Source organism: Crocodylus siamensis, chromosome 8, assembly GCF_052110815.1.
Source record: "Crocodylus siamensis isolate JL-2025a chromosome 8, ASM5211081v1, whole genome shotgun sequence".
Lineage (NCBI taxonomy): Eukaryota > Metazoa > Chordata > Crocodylia > Crocodylidae > Crocodylus > Crocodylus siamensis.
This window is the reverse complement of record NC_143402.1, coordinates 51,836,077-51,853,436: the sequence shown is the minus strand read 5'-3', so window position 1 is coordinate 51,853,436 and position 17,360 is coordinate 51,836,077. Positions and strand designations below refer to the sequence as shown.

At 59.7% G+C, this 17,360-nt stretch overlaps 1 protein-coding gene across 4 annotated transcripts in view; it reads left to right on the top strand.

Moving 5' to 3' along the window:
* The first annotated feature begins 895 nt into the window (after window positions 1–895).
* The window catches only part of HCFC1 (host cell factor C1), a 46,631-nt gene continuing 30,166 nt past the window's right edge, over window positions 896–17,360 (top strand). For 2 of the 4 annotated variants that reach the window (XM_090060669.1, XM_090060668.1), the window contains exons 1-17: window positions 2,011–2,289; window positions 2,927–3,182; window positions 4,517–4,665; window positions 5,746–5,906; window positions 6,654–6,862; window positions 7,539–7,623; window positions 7,705–7,811; window positions 8,872–9,051; window positions 9,671–10,036; window positions 11,034–11,194; window positions 11,548–11,745; window positions 12,585–12,812; window positions 13,246–13,350; window positions 14,180–14,399; window positions 14,681–14,823; window positions 14,894–15,032; window positions 16,887–17,107. In XM_090060669.1, coding sequence (XP_089916795.1) covers window positions 2,026–2,289; window positions 2,927–3,182; window positions 4,517–4,665; window positions 5,746–5,906; window positions 6,654–6,862; window positions 7,539–7,623; window positions 7,705–7,811; window positions 8,872–9,051; window positions 9,671–10,036; window positions 11,034–11,194; window positions 11,548–11,745; window positions 12,585–12,812; window positions 13,246–13,350; window positions 14,180–14,399; window positions 14,681–14,823; window positions 14,894–15,032; window positions 16,887–17,107 — 3,192 coding nt within the window. In that variant the 5' untranslated portion in view covers window positions 2,011–2,025. Of the gene's footprint in view, window positions 1,016–2,010; window positions 2,290–2,451; window positions 2,584–2,926; window positions 3,183–4,516; window positions 4,666–5,745; window positions 5,907–6,653; window positions 6,863–7,538; window positions 7,624–7,704; window positions 7,812–8,871; window positions 9,052–9,670; window positions 10,037–11,033; window positions 11,195–11,547; window positions 11,746–12,584; window positions 12,813–13,245; window positions 13,351–14,179; window positions 14,400–14,680; window positions 14,824–14,893; window positions 15,033–16,886; window positions 17,108–17,360 lie in introns of those variants that run through there. The other 2 variants (XM_090060670.1, XM_090060671.1) reach the window with 2 other exon arrangements.

The window sequence follows — 17,360 nt, the reverse complement described above, 5'->3', positions numbered from 1 at the left end:
AAAAATTGGGTCCAAAATGGCGGCCCACAAGAGGCGCGGGCTGTAGCGGATTTTCCAAGCACAGGGGCCTCCTTTTCAGGCGGAAAAGGAGCGATTGCAGGTCCTGCACCGGAGAGACATGCCGCGCGGATCTTTTTTCATCTTGTAAACAACAGGGAGTCAATTTGAGCCGGTTTATCCGGGGCCGTGGTGTCCGCCATCTTGGAAAACGGCCGCAGCTGAGCTTTCGGGCCGCCATCTTGGAGGCCCCCCTCCCCCTTGCCACATCCGGGGATTTGGGGGCCCGCCGCCGCCATATTGCTTTCCACCGAAGGCTTGGCGCAGCATCCGGGTGGGGGCGGGAACTCGGATACGGCCGCCATCTTGTTTGCGGCCCATAGAGGAAGGTTATCTTGGCTTGTCTCTTGGAGGGGGCCGCCATCTTGGACACCTCCCTGAGGCAACGGCACCACTCCAGTGAGCCACCATCTTGTTGAGATCCGGGCTTGCCCGCGCTCCGCCATCTTGGATTCTTGTGGCTCGGGCCCGCATGTGGGTAATTGGAGCGGGGGTAGCCAGACGCCAGCTCGGACAGTGACATCTGGGAACTGCCCCAGGGTGGTTTAATTCTGGCATTTCCTAGGGCCATCTAGGTTCCTACTTGCTATGGGGCAGGCACATACAGGCACGTGGGGGATGTCAAAACTAGATTCACTCATATTTGAAGCATATGACACGGGGCAGAAAGAAGCGCCTGGGGAACAGGAGCCTCCACCTGCGGTTGCCCGACGCCAAGATGGCGGTGCCTGCGCCTGCCTGAAGTCCATCCCGCCTCTCTCCCCTCATGACGTCCGTGGAGGCAGATCCTCGGGGCTGGGCGGGAGATTTCAGAGGACAAGAGCGCGGGAGCGGGGTGGGGGAGGGGAGGAAGTTTAGGTAGGTCCCGAGGGGGGAGCTAGTCGCGCCAAGATGGCGGCCCCCATATGATTCCGGGTGCGCCGTACAGTGGTTCAGCACAGGACAGGGAAGCGAAGAGGTAAAGTCGGGGGAAGGGAGCGCCCCGGGACAACCCGCAGCGAGGAGAATGAGGGCGATAGAAGGGTAAAATCCCGGGAGAGTGCAGGAGTGGCGTGGAGAGGCCGGGAGGGGGCGGAGCCTGTTCCTCCAAAATGGCGGCGCCCAGGGCCGGCTTAGCTCCTTAGTACAGCGTTGCTGTTTGGGGTGAGGGCTTCCCGCTGATCTCGGCACTTGAAAGTAAACTGAGGCAGCACACGGGTAAAAAAACCCAACGAGGATCGAACCAATTTAGGGTGGAAGCTTGGCCGCGGGGGAGGGAGTGGCAAGATGGCGCTACTCATGGCCAGTGGGGTTGACCGTACAACTGCGCTCTCGCTGGTCTCCGAAGACGCCCCTCTATGGCGGGCGAGAGAGTGAATGCGGGTATTGGAGCCGTAAATGCCCGGGGCAGGATGGGGAACAAAAATGGAGGGAGAGGGGAGGAGTTAAAATAAAGGGATGAGGGAGGGGCGTCCTATCACCCAAGATGGCAGCCCCTACCCGCCCCGCCAAGATGGTGGCGCTCATGTCAATTCCCCTCCACGCCCCCCATTTCTGTCGTACGAGGGATACTTCCTCCCCACATAAGCGTCGGAAGGAGGGAGATGGAAACAGACCAGGAAAATGTGGACATACTGTATATGTGACCTATAGGGGAAATTACAGGGGAAGCTCTAAGAGAGCGTCGCACATGAAAAGCCCGATGGGGGGCGGGCAGCCGGTAGTGGAGGGAAGCAGAAGCAAAGCGGGGGGCTTTATTTTGAACAGGAATAGCCAAATTTGGAGCGGGCGGCCCGCCTATGCTTTCCCCGCCCCTCCCCTCTAAAGCTGGGGTGGATTTTGGGGGTAGTTCACATTGCTCCCTCCATTAAGATAGGGTGAAGCGAAAGGGAACACACTAGTGGGGGGGGGTGGAGGCGGATTCTCCCTTCTGCAAGATGGCGGCGCCGTACTAAGGGGAGGTTTGACATGAAGAAAAAACGGAGCAACATGACGGGGGTGGGGAGCGGCTGCCCAAGATGGCGGCGCCCATCAACGCCCCCCGACCCCCTCCATTGCAAGATGGCAGCGCCCTGGCTGGGGAGGGGCGGAGCCCGCGACGCCGTCCCCGCCCCCCTGCGGGCCGGGCCGAGCCAAGCCGGGGCGGGGAGGGTAGGAAGGGAAAAGTGGGGACTCCCTCACACAGGCGCAAGATGGCGGCTCCCAGGGCGGCGTGAAGCCACCCCCCACTCCTTTTTCGCCCTCTGTCGTCCGGTGCCGTACAGCGGGGACGGGAGCCGACAGGGGAGGGAGGGAGGCGGTGACGGGAGCCGGGAGGGGTCAAGTGCGGAACGCGGGGGCGGCGGTGTGGGGGGGTGCGAGGCGGCGGCGGCCGCCGCCATTTTCCGCCCGGGCAGCACAAGATGGCGGCTCCCAGGGACTCGCGCTGAGAGAGGAGGGGACTTGTCCTGTGGGGGGGTAGTTGCCCCTGCAAAGGGGGGGTGTTTCCTGTTAGAGGGTGGAGGGCCAGTGGGGTAATTGCCCCCTCCAACTTTGCTTGTCGGGGAGGTAATTGCTCCCGTGTGTGAGAGGGTTACAACTGCTTGGTGGGGTGGAGGGTAGTTGTCCCACTTTTTGAGAGAACTCCATTTCCTGAGGTAATTGCCCCCCTGTGTCAGGGAGGCAGGCTAACTGCCCCCACTGAGGGGATTCCCTCTTTTCCTGAGAGGGGGCAGAAGTGTCTGCTTCTTGGAGGGAGGCATTTGCCCCACCCATAGACGGGGGGGTTGAAGCTGCTGCAGGGGGGTAACTACCCCATTGAGGGCAAGTGGGCAAAGGTTGCTGGAGAGAAGGGGTTGCAGTAGTCTTTGCCCCATCCCAAACTAACAACTCCCTCCCCCACTGCCCCCAGGACCGCTCACAGGGGGCATCAATGGCCACTGCGGTATCACCTGCCACCCCCGGGGGGACCTCCCCTGCCGATGGGACCCCTGGGGCTGCTCCCAGCCTGGGGCTGCTGCAGCCGCGCTGGAAGCGGGTGGTAGGCTGGTCTGGTCCTGTGCCCCGGCCCCGCCATGGCCACCGTGCTGTGGCCATCAAGGAGCTCATCGTCGTGTTTGGTGGCGGCAACGAGGGCATCGTGGATGAGCTGCACGTCTATAACACTGGTGAGAGTCCCCTGTCTACCCCTCTTCCCCCCCCAGATGACTTGGTGGGACACTAGACCCTACCACCTTCCCCATGTGTGGTTTCCCAAAGTTGGGCTGGCATGGTGGGGGAGCAATGGGAGGGTCCAGTTCTCTCCTGCCTGTCTGCTCCCTCCCCTCCAGTACAAAGTGGGTGGGGGGAACAATATCACACTATACCTTGCCTCTTTTCTTTCTCCAATGTGGGATCTGCCCAGGGCGCAGGGCTGCAATAACAGGTGTCTGCCTCCCCCTGCCTAGGGGCCTCCTCCCTGTAGCTGGCAGTGGGTCTCCTTCTCTTGGGCTTTTTTGGGAGGGGGTTGACAGCTGTTTGTGGGTAACTGTCACACTCTGTGAGAGGGTTATTGCTTCCCCACTGGGGGTCCGGGGGTTGTTCATAAGGGGTATGATGCCCCTTTTGTAGGGGGGATTGGTGTGTGTGGGAGTGGGCTGTTTTCCCACCTTTTTCCCCTTCTCCCTGACAGCCTGTCCTCTGACACTTTCTGCGCCCCCCCCATCTTGATGAGACGCTCTTGCCTATGCCTCTCCCAGATCTCCTCTCCCCCGCCAAATTCAAATTTAAAACAGTGATGTTGTTAACCCTTCACTCTCTGCTTGGGTGGAAGGGGGGTGGACAGGTTTTACTAGCTGGGGGGGCTGAGATGTATGGGGGGGTTAGGGCTCCAACCCCCAGCTACAGAGTGTGTGGGGGTTCTCTTTCCCCTCCCATTGGTGTTCCCCTTACGAACGCCCCCTCCCCCTTGGACACCTGGGTACAACTGTCTCCCAGGGTCCCAAGCTTTGGTGTCTAAGCCATCCCTGCCCCAGACACCACCCTTCTGCTGTCTCACCATAGAGCTTCCTGCCCCAGACACCTGGGTTCAAAATCCCCTCCCTTGCAGCCACTTTTTAGCATCTAGTTAGAGTGTAGCCCCCAGACACCTGGGTTCCATCCCCTTCCCCACTCCTCCCAGCACTTGGGAGAGGGAGCGGTTCAACCTGGGGCTGAGCCCTAGTCTGGTTACCTGGACAACTGGGGTCCCCACCCTTCCGCCCCCTGTAGTAGGATTATTTAGTCTTGCCAGCTTCTGGAATGGGGGTTGTTCTGAGTTCTCCTCCTTCCCCCCCGCCCTTTCCTCCCCTCTTCCATAGGAGTATTCAGTACTGTTGTTCTCAGGGGTTTTAGCAGAGGGGGGAGCCTGGATGCCTGGGTTTATTCTGGACTAAGCAGGGAGGGGCAGTACAGGTACCCCAGTACCTAGGTTCTCAAGGCATTGAACTGACCAAACCCCCCCACCCCCCAATCTCACCGGCAGCCACCAACCAGTGGTTCATCCCAGCCGTGCGGGGAGACATCCCGCCAGGCTGTGCCGCCTACGGCTTTGTGTGTGATGGCACCCGCCTGCTGGTCTTCGGTGGCATGGTGGAGTATGGCAAGTACAGCAACGACCTCTATGAACTCCAGGTGCGAGGTGGGGGGGCCTCAGATGCGACCTCTGGGCTGGAGAGGGTTGACACAGGGGTCCCATGTTCTGGGCCGGAAAGGGGTCTAAGACTGGGGGGGATGGGGAGTTAGTGGGCCAGGCAGGATATCGGGATCCCGACATTGGGATCCAAGCATGTGGGCTAGTGGGGGGCCTGAAACCAGGGGGAGGGCAGCAGGATGCCAGGGGGTGAGGGGTACAGTACACTGTGGTCCTGTGCTCTGGGCTAGGGTGGGTCAGGGGGTTGGAGGGGGAGACATTAGGGTCCCTTATCCTGGGCTGGGTGAAGTGGGGCAGACACCGGTGTTGTCTGCTCTGTGCTGGAGGAGCAGGTGGGTGGGATCCCACACTCTGGGTTAGAGGAGACCTGAGATGAGGGGGAAGGGGCAGGGGGTTGGGGGTGGCCAGAGCACTAGGATCCCATGCTTTGGGCTATGTGGGGGCCTGACACTGGAGGGGGTGGGATAGGGAACCTGTAGGGGTGAGCTGGGGGGGAGGGGAGGGACTTGGGGAGGCAGGACACCAGGGTCCCATGATCTGGGCTGTGGGGTTGAAATCTGACAGCAGGGGAGAGGGTTGTGGAGGCAGGATGCCAGGGTCCCACACCTGGGTTATGGGTGGCCTGACACTGGGGGGCTGGGGCAGGGAGCAAGATGCTAGGAAGAGGAGGGCTGGGGGGTGGGGTATGAGGGCAGGACACCTGGATTCTATCCTAGCAGGATGTCAGGTTTTCTGGGGCAGAAGGGGAGCCCAAGCATCTGGGTTCAAGCCCAGTAGGGTGCAGGGAGGGGGTAGCACCTTAAATTAAAGGACAGTGAACCCAGACATCTGGGTGGTGTGTAGGGTGCAGTCCCAGTTTATTAGAGAAGACAGCAGGGGACCTGGACTCCTGGGTCCCCTCTTTCTTCTGGGTCATATTGTAGCTGGGGGACAGGAGTGGGGGTGGGATACCTGGGTCCTTTCCTGGTTCCTGGAAGCCACTGGCAAAAGATGGGGCAGGGGCAAGGGGGGACTGTTTGTTGCCCCTTCCACAAACACGTTGCGACGCTCCTCCTCTGCAGGCCAGCCGCTGGGAGTGGAAGAGGCTGAAGGCAAAGACCCCCAAGAATGGGCCTCCACCATGCCCCCGCCTGGGCCACAGCTTCTCGCTGGTTGGCAACAAGTGCTACCTCTTTGGGGGGCTAGCCAATGACAGTGAAGACCCCAAGAATAACATCCCCAGGTTTGTCCAGATGCTGGAGTTCCCCAAGGTGGAGATAGAGTCCAGACTTCTGGTTTCTCTCCCCACTCTGCAAGGGGACAGGCCTGTTTGGGCATTCACAGAGAAGAGGAAAAAGGAGCCCAGATGCCTGGGTTCTCTAATGGGAGCCAGTGCCTCTAGCAGAGGATCCAGGACTTTTGGGTCTTCTTTGAGAGCTAGTCTTAGAGCAGAATAGCCTAGATGTCTGGGTCCCCTCTCAACTCTGGCGTAAGGGGGGCCTCTAGTGGAGCTGCATGGGAATGCATGCTGTTTCTCAGCTATACCACTCTGATGTTGGGATAGTGTAGGGGGTGCCTTAACTCCACTGGAGGGCCTTGGCCTGTGCTGAGGGAGGGGGCTAGAGGGGCCTGACCTCAGCTGGGGGGAGTCGGAGGGTGGGGAAGGCCCTGGCCTCTGCTGGGGGAGGAGCAGGGGTGGAGGCCTGGCAGGAGGCTGGTCTGGGAAGCAGGCAAGTCTTGGGCTTGGTTGCGGAAGGCTGGCCTATGGTCTGGGAAGCTTGGGGGTTTCTGGTTCTCTGCTGGGAGGGTCTGAGGGGTTCTTGGCCTTAGCTGGCCTGTGCTGGTGGAGGGGTCTGGGGGAGCCTGGTCTGTGCCAGGGTAGGGTAGGGTGCCTGCAAGAGCCTGGCCTCTGGTTTGGGAAGGCTGGGGATCTTGTCCTGTGCTGGGGGAGTCATGATGCATCCGCTGACTGCCCTCCTACTCCCTGCAGGTACCTGAATGACCTGTACTTGCTGGAACTGCGGGCAGGCTCAGGTGTGGTGGCCTGGGATATCCCCATCACATATGGGGTGTTGCCACCTCCCCGTGAGTCCCACACAGCTGTGGTCTACACTGAGCGTGACACCCGCAAGTCCAAGCTTGTCATCTACGGTGGCATGAGTGGTTGCCGCCTCGGCGACCTCTGGACCCTTGACATTGGTAAGTCTAGGCACCTGGGTCCCCTCCCCACTAGGTGGGTTAGAGCAAAGGAACGGAGAACCTAGATGCTGGGTTCTTTCTTTTCTTAGGGCGGTGTGGTAGAGAATGGGGTTGGGAGCCCAACTACTTCGGTTCTTCTTGCTTGGGGAAGGGAGGTGGATCTGGTGGCTTAGTGATGCTGGCAGCCTGGATACCCAAGTGGAGGCTGGGGGGATGAGAGCAGGGGAGTGGGACCCCAGACACCTGGGTTCTCTCTCTGTTCTGGATGGGTTATAGGGAGGGTATGGTGGTTGAAGGCAATGGGAACTGGAAGTCTGGACACCTGGGTTTTTTAAGAGAATGTAAGATCCGGGGAGATGAAAACTGGGATCCCAGATGCCTGGGTTCCTTAGGGGGAGTTAGGTCTGGGGGGGTGGTGAGAGTTGGGAGCCTGGATACCTGCATTCTCTTGAGTGGGGAGTGGAACTTGTAGGGTGCAAGTGGAGTGTCTGGGAGACTAGATGACTGGGTTCTCATGGTTCTGGGAGGCAAAAAGGGTCTGCGGGGCTACAGCAAGGGGGCTCAGGAGCCTGGATATCTGCATTCTCTGGGCTGGGAGCCACGGCTGGGAGTGAAAGCAGAGGGGTTGTGGACAGGGTCTCAGTGTCTGCCCTCTCCCCACCCCCCTCCTCTGCAGAGACCCTGACATGGAACAAGCCCAGCCTGAGTGGAGTGGCACCCCTGCCCCGGAGCCTGCATTCTGCCACCACCATTGGCAATAAGTAAGGTCCCTTTCCTCCATTCCAGACCCCCCCTCCCCCCCATCCCCCCGGCTGCTCTGACCCTCTGCCCCCCCTTCCCAGGATGTATGTGTTTGGGGGCTGGGTACCCCTCGTTATGGATGACGTCAAGGTGGCCACACACGAGAAGGAATGGAAGTGCACCAACACTCTCGCCTGCCTCAACCTGGGTGAGCCCAACCCCACCTCCCAGCCTCAGAACCACCCCCCACCCCCAAGATCCCCTGTGCCTCAGTGTGGGGGAGCCCCTCCCACCCAAGACCCCCCCCTCCGGCTCCTCCCAACCCAGAGGACCACCCCCACCCCCAGTCCCCTCTGCTCCAGCCTAGGGGAGACACCCTCACCACCACAGCCCCTTGTGCCTCACCCTAGGGGAGATCCATCCTCCATACTTCTTGCCTTGATCCAGGTAAGCAAAGTCCCCTCCCCCAGGATCTTCTGTGCCTCAGCCTGGGGAAACTCCAGACACCTTGGTTCTCCCAGGTCCCCTCTGCCTTGGTCTTGGGTTGTAAAACCCCTAGGTTTCCCTTTGCCCAAGCTTGGCACAGACTTCCTCCCCACCACCAGGCCCCTTCCCCTGGTGGAGACCCCTGGAGTCTTGTAAGGCTCCCTTTGCCTCAGCCTGGGGAAGCCAGACCCTGCCTCCCAAGCTCTCTTGTCTTGGCCTGGGTGACCTCCCCCTGTGAGCACCTAGATCCCCATAATCCTCTTGACCTGGGAGGAGTGAGAAACCCCCCCCCCACCCCCCACCCCCAAACCCAGCCTGGACAAGATCTAGGACCCATCCCCTCCATCCTTTCTGGCTCCCCTTTTTGCTTTGGGCTGGATGAGTGAGGATTCCTCTTGACCCTTCCCCCCTCAGCCCTGGAAACTGTCTTCCTCCCCCAGCCCTCTCTGGCTCATCCTTGGTAAGCCTGGCCTGACCCCCCCACACACACTCCTGGGGTCCTCCCAGTGCTGTAAGCCCCTCCAGAGGTTCCTCTCCCTCAGCCTGGGAGAGACTCCTCCCCTCAAAATGACTGGGGTCCTCCCAGGCCAGGAACTGTGCTTCCCTAGCTCCCCCCCCCCCCCCCATCCCTTCTACTTGACCTTGGGTCTTCTCCGCCTTGAACTGGGTGAGTGACTCCTTCCGATCTCCATGATCCCCTCAGAGGGGCCTCAGCCTGGTAGAGTACAGCCCCCTTGGGGTCCTCTCCCCCACTGACCCGTACGTGTTGTGGCGGGTGGCAGATTCGATGGCGTGGGAGTCTATCCTAATGGACACGCTGGAGGACAACATCCCACGGGCGCGGGCTGGACACTGTGCCGTGGCCATCAACACACGCCTCTACATCTGGAGTGGGCGTGACGGTTACCGTAAGGCTTGGAACAACCAGGTCTGCTGCAAGGACCTCTGGTACCTCGAGACTGGTGAGCTTCAGTGTGTGGGGGGGATCTGGGGGGGGTGCCTGGCGAGAGCCAGGGCTGGACCTGGGGGATGGGCGTGTGTGCTGGGGAGGAGTAGAGGGGGCTGATGCTGGTCGAGGGAGGTGCCTGGGTCTGTGGGGTCTGAGGCTTCATTGGGGGTGCTTGGAGCTAGGGGGAGCTAAGTCAGGGTTCATGGTGGGTGTTCTCAGGCTGGGGGGAGGTGCCCTGTTGGTGTCTGGGGCTGTGCCAGGGGATCCTATGGGAGTTACCTGGATCTGGGGGGAAATTGGGGCTGGGGGAGACTGCCTTGCTATGGGAGTCGGGGGGTAAGGCCAGGAGGAGGAGACCCTGGAGATGGAGGAAGCAGGACTGGTTTGTGGGGGGCATTAGTGGGGTCTAAGGGAGTCCAAACCTGTTGTTACCTCAAATGAGGGGGGCCCTACATTGTGGAGTAGGGAGGAGTGGTACCTCAGGGCCTGGCACTTGGTTGGAGATCCTGGACTGTGGATGTAGGGGCAAGTACTGGGGTCCAGGTGGCTCCAGCCTGGCCTGGCCCATTTTGGGGCAGCCTGGCAGGGTCCCTGACCTGTTTCCCCCTCCCCTCCCCCCCCCCCACCCGCAGAGAAGCCGTCGGGGCCGGCACGGGTACAGCTGGTGCGGGCCAACACAACATCATTGGAGGTGAGCTGGGGCGCAGTGCCCACAGCCGACTCCTACCTCCTGCAGTTGCAGAAGTATGACCTGCCAGCGGCTGCCTCGCCTGCACCTGCCCCCGTGCCCTCGGTGCCCGCCAACCCGCCCAAGAGTCCTGCGCCTGCTGCCGCTGCACCTGTTGCCCCCATGCCTGCTGCTGCTGCTCCACCCCTGGCCCAGGTGGGCATTACTCTGCTGCCCCCAGCCACTGCTGCACCTGCTCCTGCCACCACTGCACTGCAGGTGCTGCCTGCCAGTGCTGCCCTGCCTGTTGCCTCCAGCCCCCGAACACAGGGTGAGTGGGGCACTGGGGGTGGGGGGCCCTGTGTCCCACTGTGTCCTGGGGCTGGCAGGAGGCAGATGTCCATTCCTGAATTCCCTGGTGCTGTGTTGGGGGGAAAACGAGGTGGTTGTGCCATCCCATGATGCCCTGGGGCTTGGGGGGAGGCAGTTCTGTCCCAGAAGCCTATGGGGGATCCCATACCTCACTGGTAGTCTCTTTTATCCCACAGTGTTTTGGGGCTGTGGTAGAGGGCACGAGGTGTCTGTGCAGTTCCACAATGCCCTGGAAGAGTGGGGAGGCCGATGCTCAGTCCCAGAAGCCTCTGGGGTATCCCATACCCCACTAGTGGTTCTTTCTTTCCTACAATGCCCTGGGGCTTGTGGGGAGGTCAGGAGTTGACTGAGCAATCTCTTGGTTTGGGGGGTGGGGTAGAAGATGGCCATGTGATCCCACAGTGCCTTGGGGCTGGGAAGGGGCAGCAGCTACTCCATCCCAGAAGCCTCTCAGGCTTCTGATATCTCTCAGTTCCTCCTACCCCAGAATCCTTTGGGGCTGTTCAGTGGTAGGGCAGGGTAAGAGGTAGCTATGCAATTCTGCTCTGGGGCTGCGGGAGGCAGCTATTTCATCCCAGCAGCTTTTGGGGCATCTGTATGTGGTCCTTTTCCATTTTGGGGGAGGATAGGAGGTAGCTGAGCTATCCCACAATGCCTTGGGGGCAGCAGATGCTCTATTCTTGCTCTATTCTAGCAGACTTGGGGGCACGTAGTCACTTCTGGTTTCCATCCTAGAATCATCTGGGTGAAGATGTGGTGTCTCTTTACCCACAATGCTTTGGAGCAAAGAAGCTACCTCGCTTCTGCTCCTCCCCACATCTCCATCCCAGAATCTACTGGGAGCAAAGCTGGCAGGGCCCAGCCCATGTCCCTCCAACACAACAGTGTCATTGGAGGAATGTACAATCCCATAATGCCCAGGGAAGGACATCACTGAACCCTGCCCCACCCTGCAGGTATGCCAACAGTGCTGAAAGTGCCAGGCCCGCAGGCCTCGCCAGGGCCCCCACTGGTGACAGTGCGCTCAGCTGGGCAGGTTGGCAAGGCTCCAGTCGCCGTCACCTCACTGCCTGCTGGTGTGCGCATGGTAGTGCCCACCCAGAGTGCCCAGGGCACGGTGAGTGGGGGTGCAAGAAGCATGAGGGGGTATCTGGGGGGAGGTGCTAGGGGACGTAGGTGGACTAGAGGGAGTATGGGTAGGTATGAAGGAGATTTTGGTGCATGGGGGGGCTTCAGAGAGTTTGGGGGAGTGAGGGGTATATAAGAGAGTTGGAGGGGTGATACACTGGGGTCTTGAGGAGCTGGGGCTGTGTGGGGCTGGCCTGATGGGGGACCCATGGGGAGGCATCTGGATTAGGTGGGGAATTACAGCTGGGGGTGCTGTAGGGGCTGGGCAAGTGTGGGGCTGTTAGGGTTATGGGAGGGTAGAGGGGGTACGTGGGGGCCCCCCTTAACCTTTCCTCCTCCCAGGTGATTGGGAGCAACCCCCAGATGAGTGGTATGGCGGCACTGGCGGCAGCAGCGGCTGCCACACAGAAGATCCCACCAGCCTCGGCACCCACGGTGCTCAGTGTCCCAGCTGGCGCCACCATTGTCAAGACTGTGGCCGTGTCCCCTGGTACCACCTCGTTGCCTGCCACCGTCAAGGTTGCCTCCTCACCCGTCATGGTGAGTGCCCTCCCATCCCTAAGACTCAGGTGTCTGGGCTGCAGTGAGGGGAACCCAGGGGTTCGGCCTGCAGCCAACAGGAGAACCCAGGCATCCTGGTTCTCACTCTGGTGGCCCCCCCCCCGACTCCATCTTCATCCTACAGCCCCTTTGGGACCCAGGAGTCTGGGCTGCCAGGTTGTAGCTGGCTTGGGACCTGGGTGCCCGGGCTGCCAAGCTGCCACCCACAGCACTGCTAGAGAGCTGGATGAGAACCCAGGGGTTCTGGTTCTCACCCTCAGGCTGACTTACTAGACTTGGCTTTCATCCTGCAGCTGCCTTGGGATCCGGGCTGTCGCTCTATGACCCTCAGCACTTCTTTTAGATGTTTTGGGGGGAACCCAGGTGTCCAGGTTTTCACTCCTTCCCCCCAACGTACTACAGCTGATTTGGGACCCAGGCTACCACTCACAGCACTTCTAGGGAGCTGGGTATAGAACATAGGGCATCTGGGCTCTCGGTTCTCCCTGCTTTAACCCAACTGGGAAAGAATCCAGGTGTCCAGGCTTCCATGCTCTAACCTGCTAGTCTCTACTCTCCTGTCAGAGACTCCATCAGTCCAGACTCCCATTTTTCCCTGCAGCCTCCATGCTCTCTTCAGTCAGGAGTAGAACCCAGGCATTCAGTTCTTTCTAACCCAGCAGATCCCACCCCTTCCCCAAGATGGGGTAGAACCCAGGCATCTGAGCCCCACCAACCTGACAGAAGCCACCATCTTCTGGAGCTGAGGTGGAACCCAGGTGTTTGGGACCCTCCTCTCCCAGTGACTGTGCATCACCCTCCCTGCCCAACCCCCCCAGGTGAGCAATCCAGCGACGCGGATGCTGAAGACGGCAGCGGCTCAAGTGGGCACGTCGGCCTCGGTGGCCACATCAGCAACACCCACACGGCCCATCATCACTGTGCACAAATCAGGCACCGTCACTGTGGCACAGCAGGCCCAAGTCATGACCACTGTGGTGGGTGGTGTCACCAAGACGATCACTCTCGTCAAGAGCCCCATCTCCGTGCCTGGTGGCAGTGCCCTGGTGAGTACAGGGACCCAGCCATCTAGGCCTTGCCTTGACCTCCCCACCTTTCCCAGAGCACATGGAGAACCCAGCTTTCCAGGCCCTGCCCTGATCTCTGTTTCTTCATTAGCATAGAGGGAACTTGGGCATCCAGGTCCTGTTCTGACCATCTCCCAGATCATGGAGGAAACCCAGGCATCTGGGCCCTGCTCTGATCCCCTCCCAGAGGATGGAGGGAACCCAGATGTTCCTGTTTCCTAACATGCCCTGGGGCTGGGAGGCACCTTGGGAGGGTGGCAGGGCTGGTTCCCATCTCCCAGATGTCCCGGGGGTACCCATCTTCTAGCATGGGTTAGGGCAGGGGCCTGGTATATGTCTCTTAGCATGCCCTGTGGCGGGGTTGGGTCCCCCACGTCTCAGCATGCCGTGGGGCTCATGCACTCTCCCATAGATCTCCAACCTGGGGAAGGTGATGTCAGTGGTGCAGACGAAGCCGGTGCAGAGCTCTGCCGTGACGGGGCAGGCGTCTAGTGGGCCTGTCACCCAGATCATTCAGGTGAGCTGGGCAGCTGGAAAATGAGGTAGGCCTAGGGCTCACAGCCAAAGACCCCAGGCATCTGAGCTTCCAGCCTCTCTGCTGGTCCTCTCTCCAGAAGAGAGAACTCCCAATCTTGGGCTCCCAGTTTTCACAGCAGATCTTGCTTCTCCTCTTAAAGTTCTGATAAAGCATCGGATGCTTGGGTTCAGTCTCCTTTCAGAGCTTGTTTCTGTTCTTTGAGTTGAGGTGGAACCCAAGTGCCTGGCTCCCAAGCACTTGACAATAGTCCTCTAATCCAACTCCCATGCTTCTGTCTTGCTAGGGAGGGACCCAAGCATCCAGGCTCCTAGCTTTAATCTCTCCCCTCCTGGCCCCAGATTTCTCTCCTTCCATGCCAGGAAGTACCCAGGCATCTGGACCCCCAGATCTCCAGCTACAATCCCGAAAACCAGACCCCCTCCCCTCCTATGCTGGAAAGAACCCAAGTGTTTGGACTCCCAGACCCCTGATTCTAATCCCAACCCCCACTCCCCTGCCGTGCCCCACTGTGGGGGAACGCAGATCCCATTCCTTCCCATGCTAGGAAGGACCCAGGTGTTTGAGCTCCCAGGTTTCTGGCTGTAGTTTCTATCCTACCCTCTCATGCTCAGAAAGGACCCAGACATCCAGCTCTTAATCCCCCCAGATCCCCACTCCCTTCCTGTGTTGGAACCCAGATTGCTTCCTGTGCTGGAAAGAACTGAGGCATCTGGGCTTCCCGCTCTAAGCCCTCTGTTCTGCCTCATTGGGGAGACTGGGGGTTGGCCCAGGTATCTGGGCTGGCGCTGACCATCCTTTTCCCCTCCAGACAAAGGGTCCACTGCCAGCAGGCACGATTCTGAAGCTGGTGACATCAGCAGATGGGAAGCCCACAACCATCCTGACGACAACACAGGCAGGCGGCGCCACAGCCAAGCCCACTATCCTGGGCATCAGCAGTGTCTCGCCCAGCACCACCAAGCCTGGCACCACCACCATCATCAAGACCATCCCCATGTCAGCCATCATCACCCAGTCTGGCGCTACCGGTACCTGCTGCCAGGGGAGGCTGTAGAGGGATGGAGGGGTGCTCCTCAGGCAAGAGGGGAGCAGGGCAGGAGTAGGGATGGGGAGTGCTTCTCAGGCAAGAGGGAAGCTGAGCAGGAGAGGGGATGGGAATAGGAGGGTTAGGAAGGTTCTGAGGGTGAGACTGGGCCTGGAGAGGGCAGGAGGGGAAAGTAGTAGGAAGACCGGAATAGGAGAGACACCAGGCAGTTTGGGGAGGTGCCCCTGTTTCCCACCCTGTGACCTCCCTTCCCTTCCCTCCCAGGTGTGACGAGCAGTCCTGGCATCAAGTCCCCCATCACCATCATCACCACCAAAGTCATGACCTCGGGTACTGGCACCCCTGCCAAGATAATCACAGCAGTGCCCAAGCTGGCCACAGGTCATGGGCAGCAAGGGGTCACACAGGTGAGTGCAAGGTGTTTGGCGGGGCCCAGGGGGTCATGCAGTTGGTCACTGACTCATCCCTCTTCCCCAGGTGGTACTGAAGGGGGCGCCAGGGCAGCCGGGCACAATCCTGAGGACAGTGCCCATGGGAGGGGTGCGCCTTGTCACTCCTGTCACCGTCTCAGCTGTGAAGCCCACTGTCACCACATTGGTCGTCAAGGGAACCACAGGTATTGGGGGCAGTGGGTGGTGGTGATGTGGAGTCCTTCTACTATGGGTATCCCGGAATGCAACACTCCCTGCCCATGAGCATGCGTATTAGGGCACCATGGCCCCTGCTATGGGAGACGTTCCACAGTGTACTGCTGTTCGCTCTTGAAAGGCCTTCTGGGAGGTTGGGATGCTTATCCCAGCATGGAATTTCTCTCTCTCATTGCTATCCCACAGTGCACTGTTTCTGGGCCCCCAAAGGCCTGCTGGGAATCATGCTGAGACCCTGGGGTTACTCATGATGCCCATTTCCCTGCAAGCTGTCCCAGCATGCCATTCTTATTTCTGCTATCCCATAATGTCCAACTGCTTGGCCACCAGGTCTGGAGCCATGCTAAGGCAGGGGTCGCTAATTATTTGGGCTCATGGGTTATGGAGCATTTTGCTGAGCTGTCACAGGCCAGGTCAACAGCCTGCATCGCCTCCCTGCACAGCTACAACAGTTCACCAAAACTCTTACGTAATACAGAGCCAGGGACAGGCAGGCAAAGTGGTATTTGGGAGCTGGGCAGGTGGATGGGTGAGGCCGGGCAGGTGAGTAGGCGAGGCCAGGATCATGGGGCAGCCTGAAGCAGAATCACCATCTACTGCCTGCACACCCCTGCGGCAGGCATGGCTTCAGCAGGCAGGGGAGAGCAGAGGATTGTGGCTTAGCCTCAGGCCTGTGCTGCCACCACCCCAATATCCCAGGGTCTCTGTGGTGACCAGCCAGGAGCTGCATAGGCAGGACACGTAGCCAGGTAAATAGGACTGGGGACATGGGTGGGCAGAGCACTGCATCCTGGGCCAGGGCTGGAATTTTGGGGCAGAACCACAATCTATTTCCTGCACACTCCTGCTCGCGGAACCTGTGTCCATCACAAGGCTGTGAGGGCAGTGGATCACAGTTCTGCGTTGGCCCTGGGGCCATACTGTCACCACCCAAAGATCCCAGGCCCCACGTGTCTGTTTTGTTCTTGGACACCCCTCCCCACCTGCCTCCTTCTCCCATTCCAGCTGCCCGGCTGAGTACCTTGCCTGTGCACGTTCTGCTCCTAGCGGTTGATGTGATAAGGTGCCTGGACTGGGTCTAGCAGCTGTGGTAGCCAGAACAGCTGCTGGGAAGCAAGTCTGGCTGCTGTGTTGCCCCAGACCCACTGCACACCTGGGGATAGTGGGACCAGCTGCACACACCAGGGCCTGGGTTGCCCTGCATGTCAGGGCTGAGGGATCTGCTACAGGCCAGATAAAATCCCTCAGAGGCTGAATCCAGCCTGTGAGCTGTATTTTGCTCAGTCTTGTGCTAAGGCCTTGGATGAGCTTATGATCACTATTTCAGCCTCCCAATGCTTTCCCCTGGCAGCTATCCGAGAATGTATTGCTGTGGGGAATCATGCTAAGGCCTTGTGGGAGCTCGTGGTGCCTATCCCAGCATGCCATGTTTCCCTCTGGTTGCAGTCCCACGGTGCTCTGCTCTTGCCCCCCTCTCCCCCTAGGCTTTTTGGGAATCGTGCTAAGACTCTGGGGGAGCTGAAGACCTATCCCAGCATGCTGTGCCTCTCCTTGGGCACTGTCCCATGATGAATTGCTGCTTGGAGTCATATTAAAACCCTACAGGGGAAGTTTTTGTAATGCTTATCCCAGTATGTGGTGCTTCTGCCTGGGCGCTGTTCCATAATACACTGCTGATGGGAGTCGCTCTAAGACCCTGCAGAGGGAACTTGTGATGCCTATCCCAGCACACACTCCTGTATCTCCCTCCCAGTGATTTACCACATGATGCAGTGCACTGAGCCTAGGCTGTCCCCCTCTTTTTCCCTCCACCCTCCCTGCAGGGGTGACAACACTAGGCACGGTGACAGGGACAGTGTCGACCAGCCTAGCAGGAGCAGGTGGGCACAGTGCCAATGCCTCGCTGGCCACACCAATAACCACACTGGGCACCATCGCCACGCTCAGCAGCCAGGTGCTCAACCCTGCTGCCATCACCGTCTCAGCTGCCCAGACCACTATGGCACCTGCTACAGGCCTAGCCACACCCACCATCACCATGCAGGTGAGTGACAGCTCCAGGCCCTGCTTATATCATGGTGTTTAGATGAGTGACAGGCCCCACCCCTGCTCCCAGCTCTGACAGCATTGGGCCCTGCCCACACCCAACCCCCACCATCTCCATTAGGTGTGAAGTGCTAAGCCTTGACTCTACCTCTAAGCACTGTGCTGCCATGGCCATGGGAATGAGTGACAGCTGGTGCACACTCCCACCCAGTCTCCACTATCAGCGTGAGAGTATAATAGCACCAGGCCCT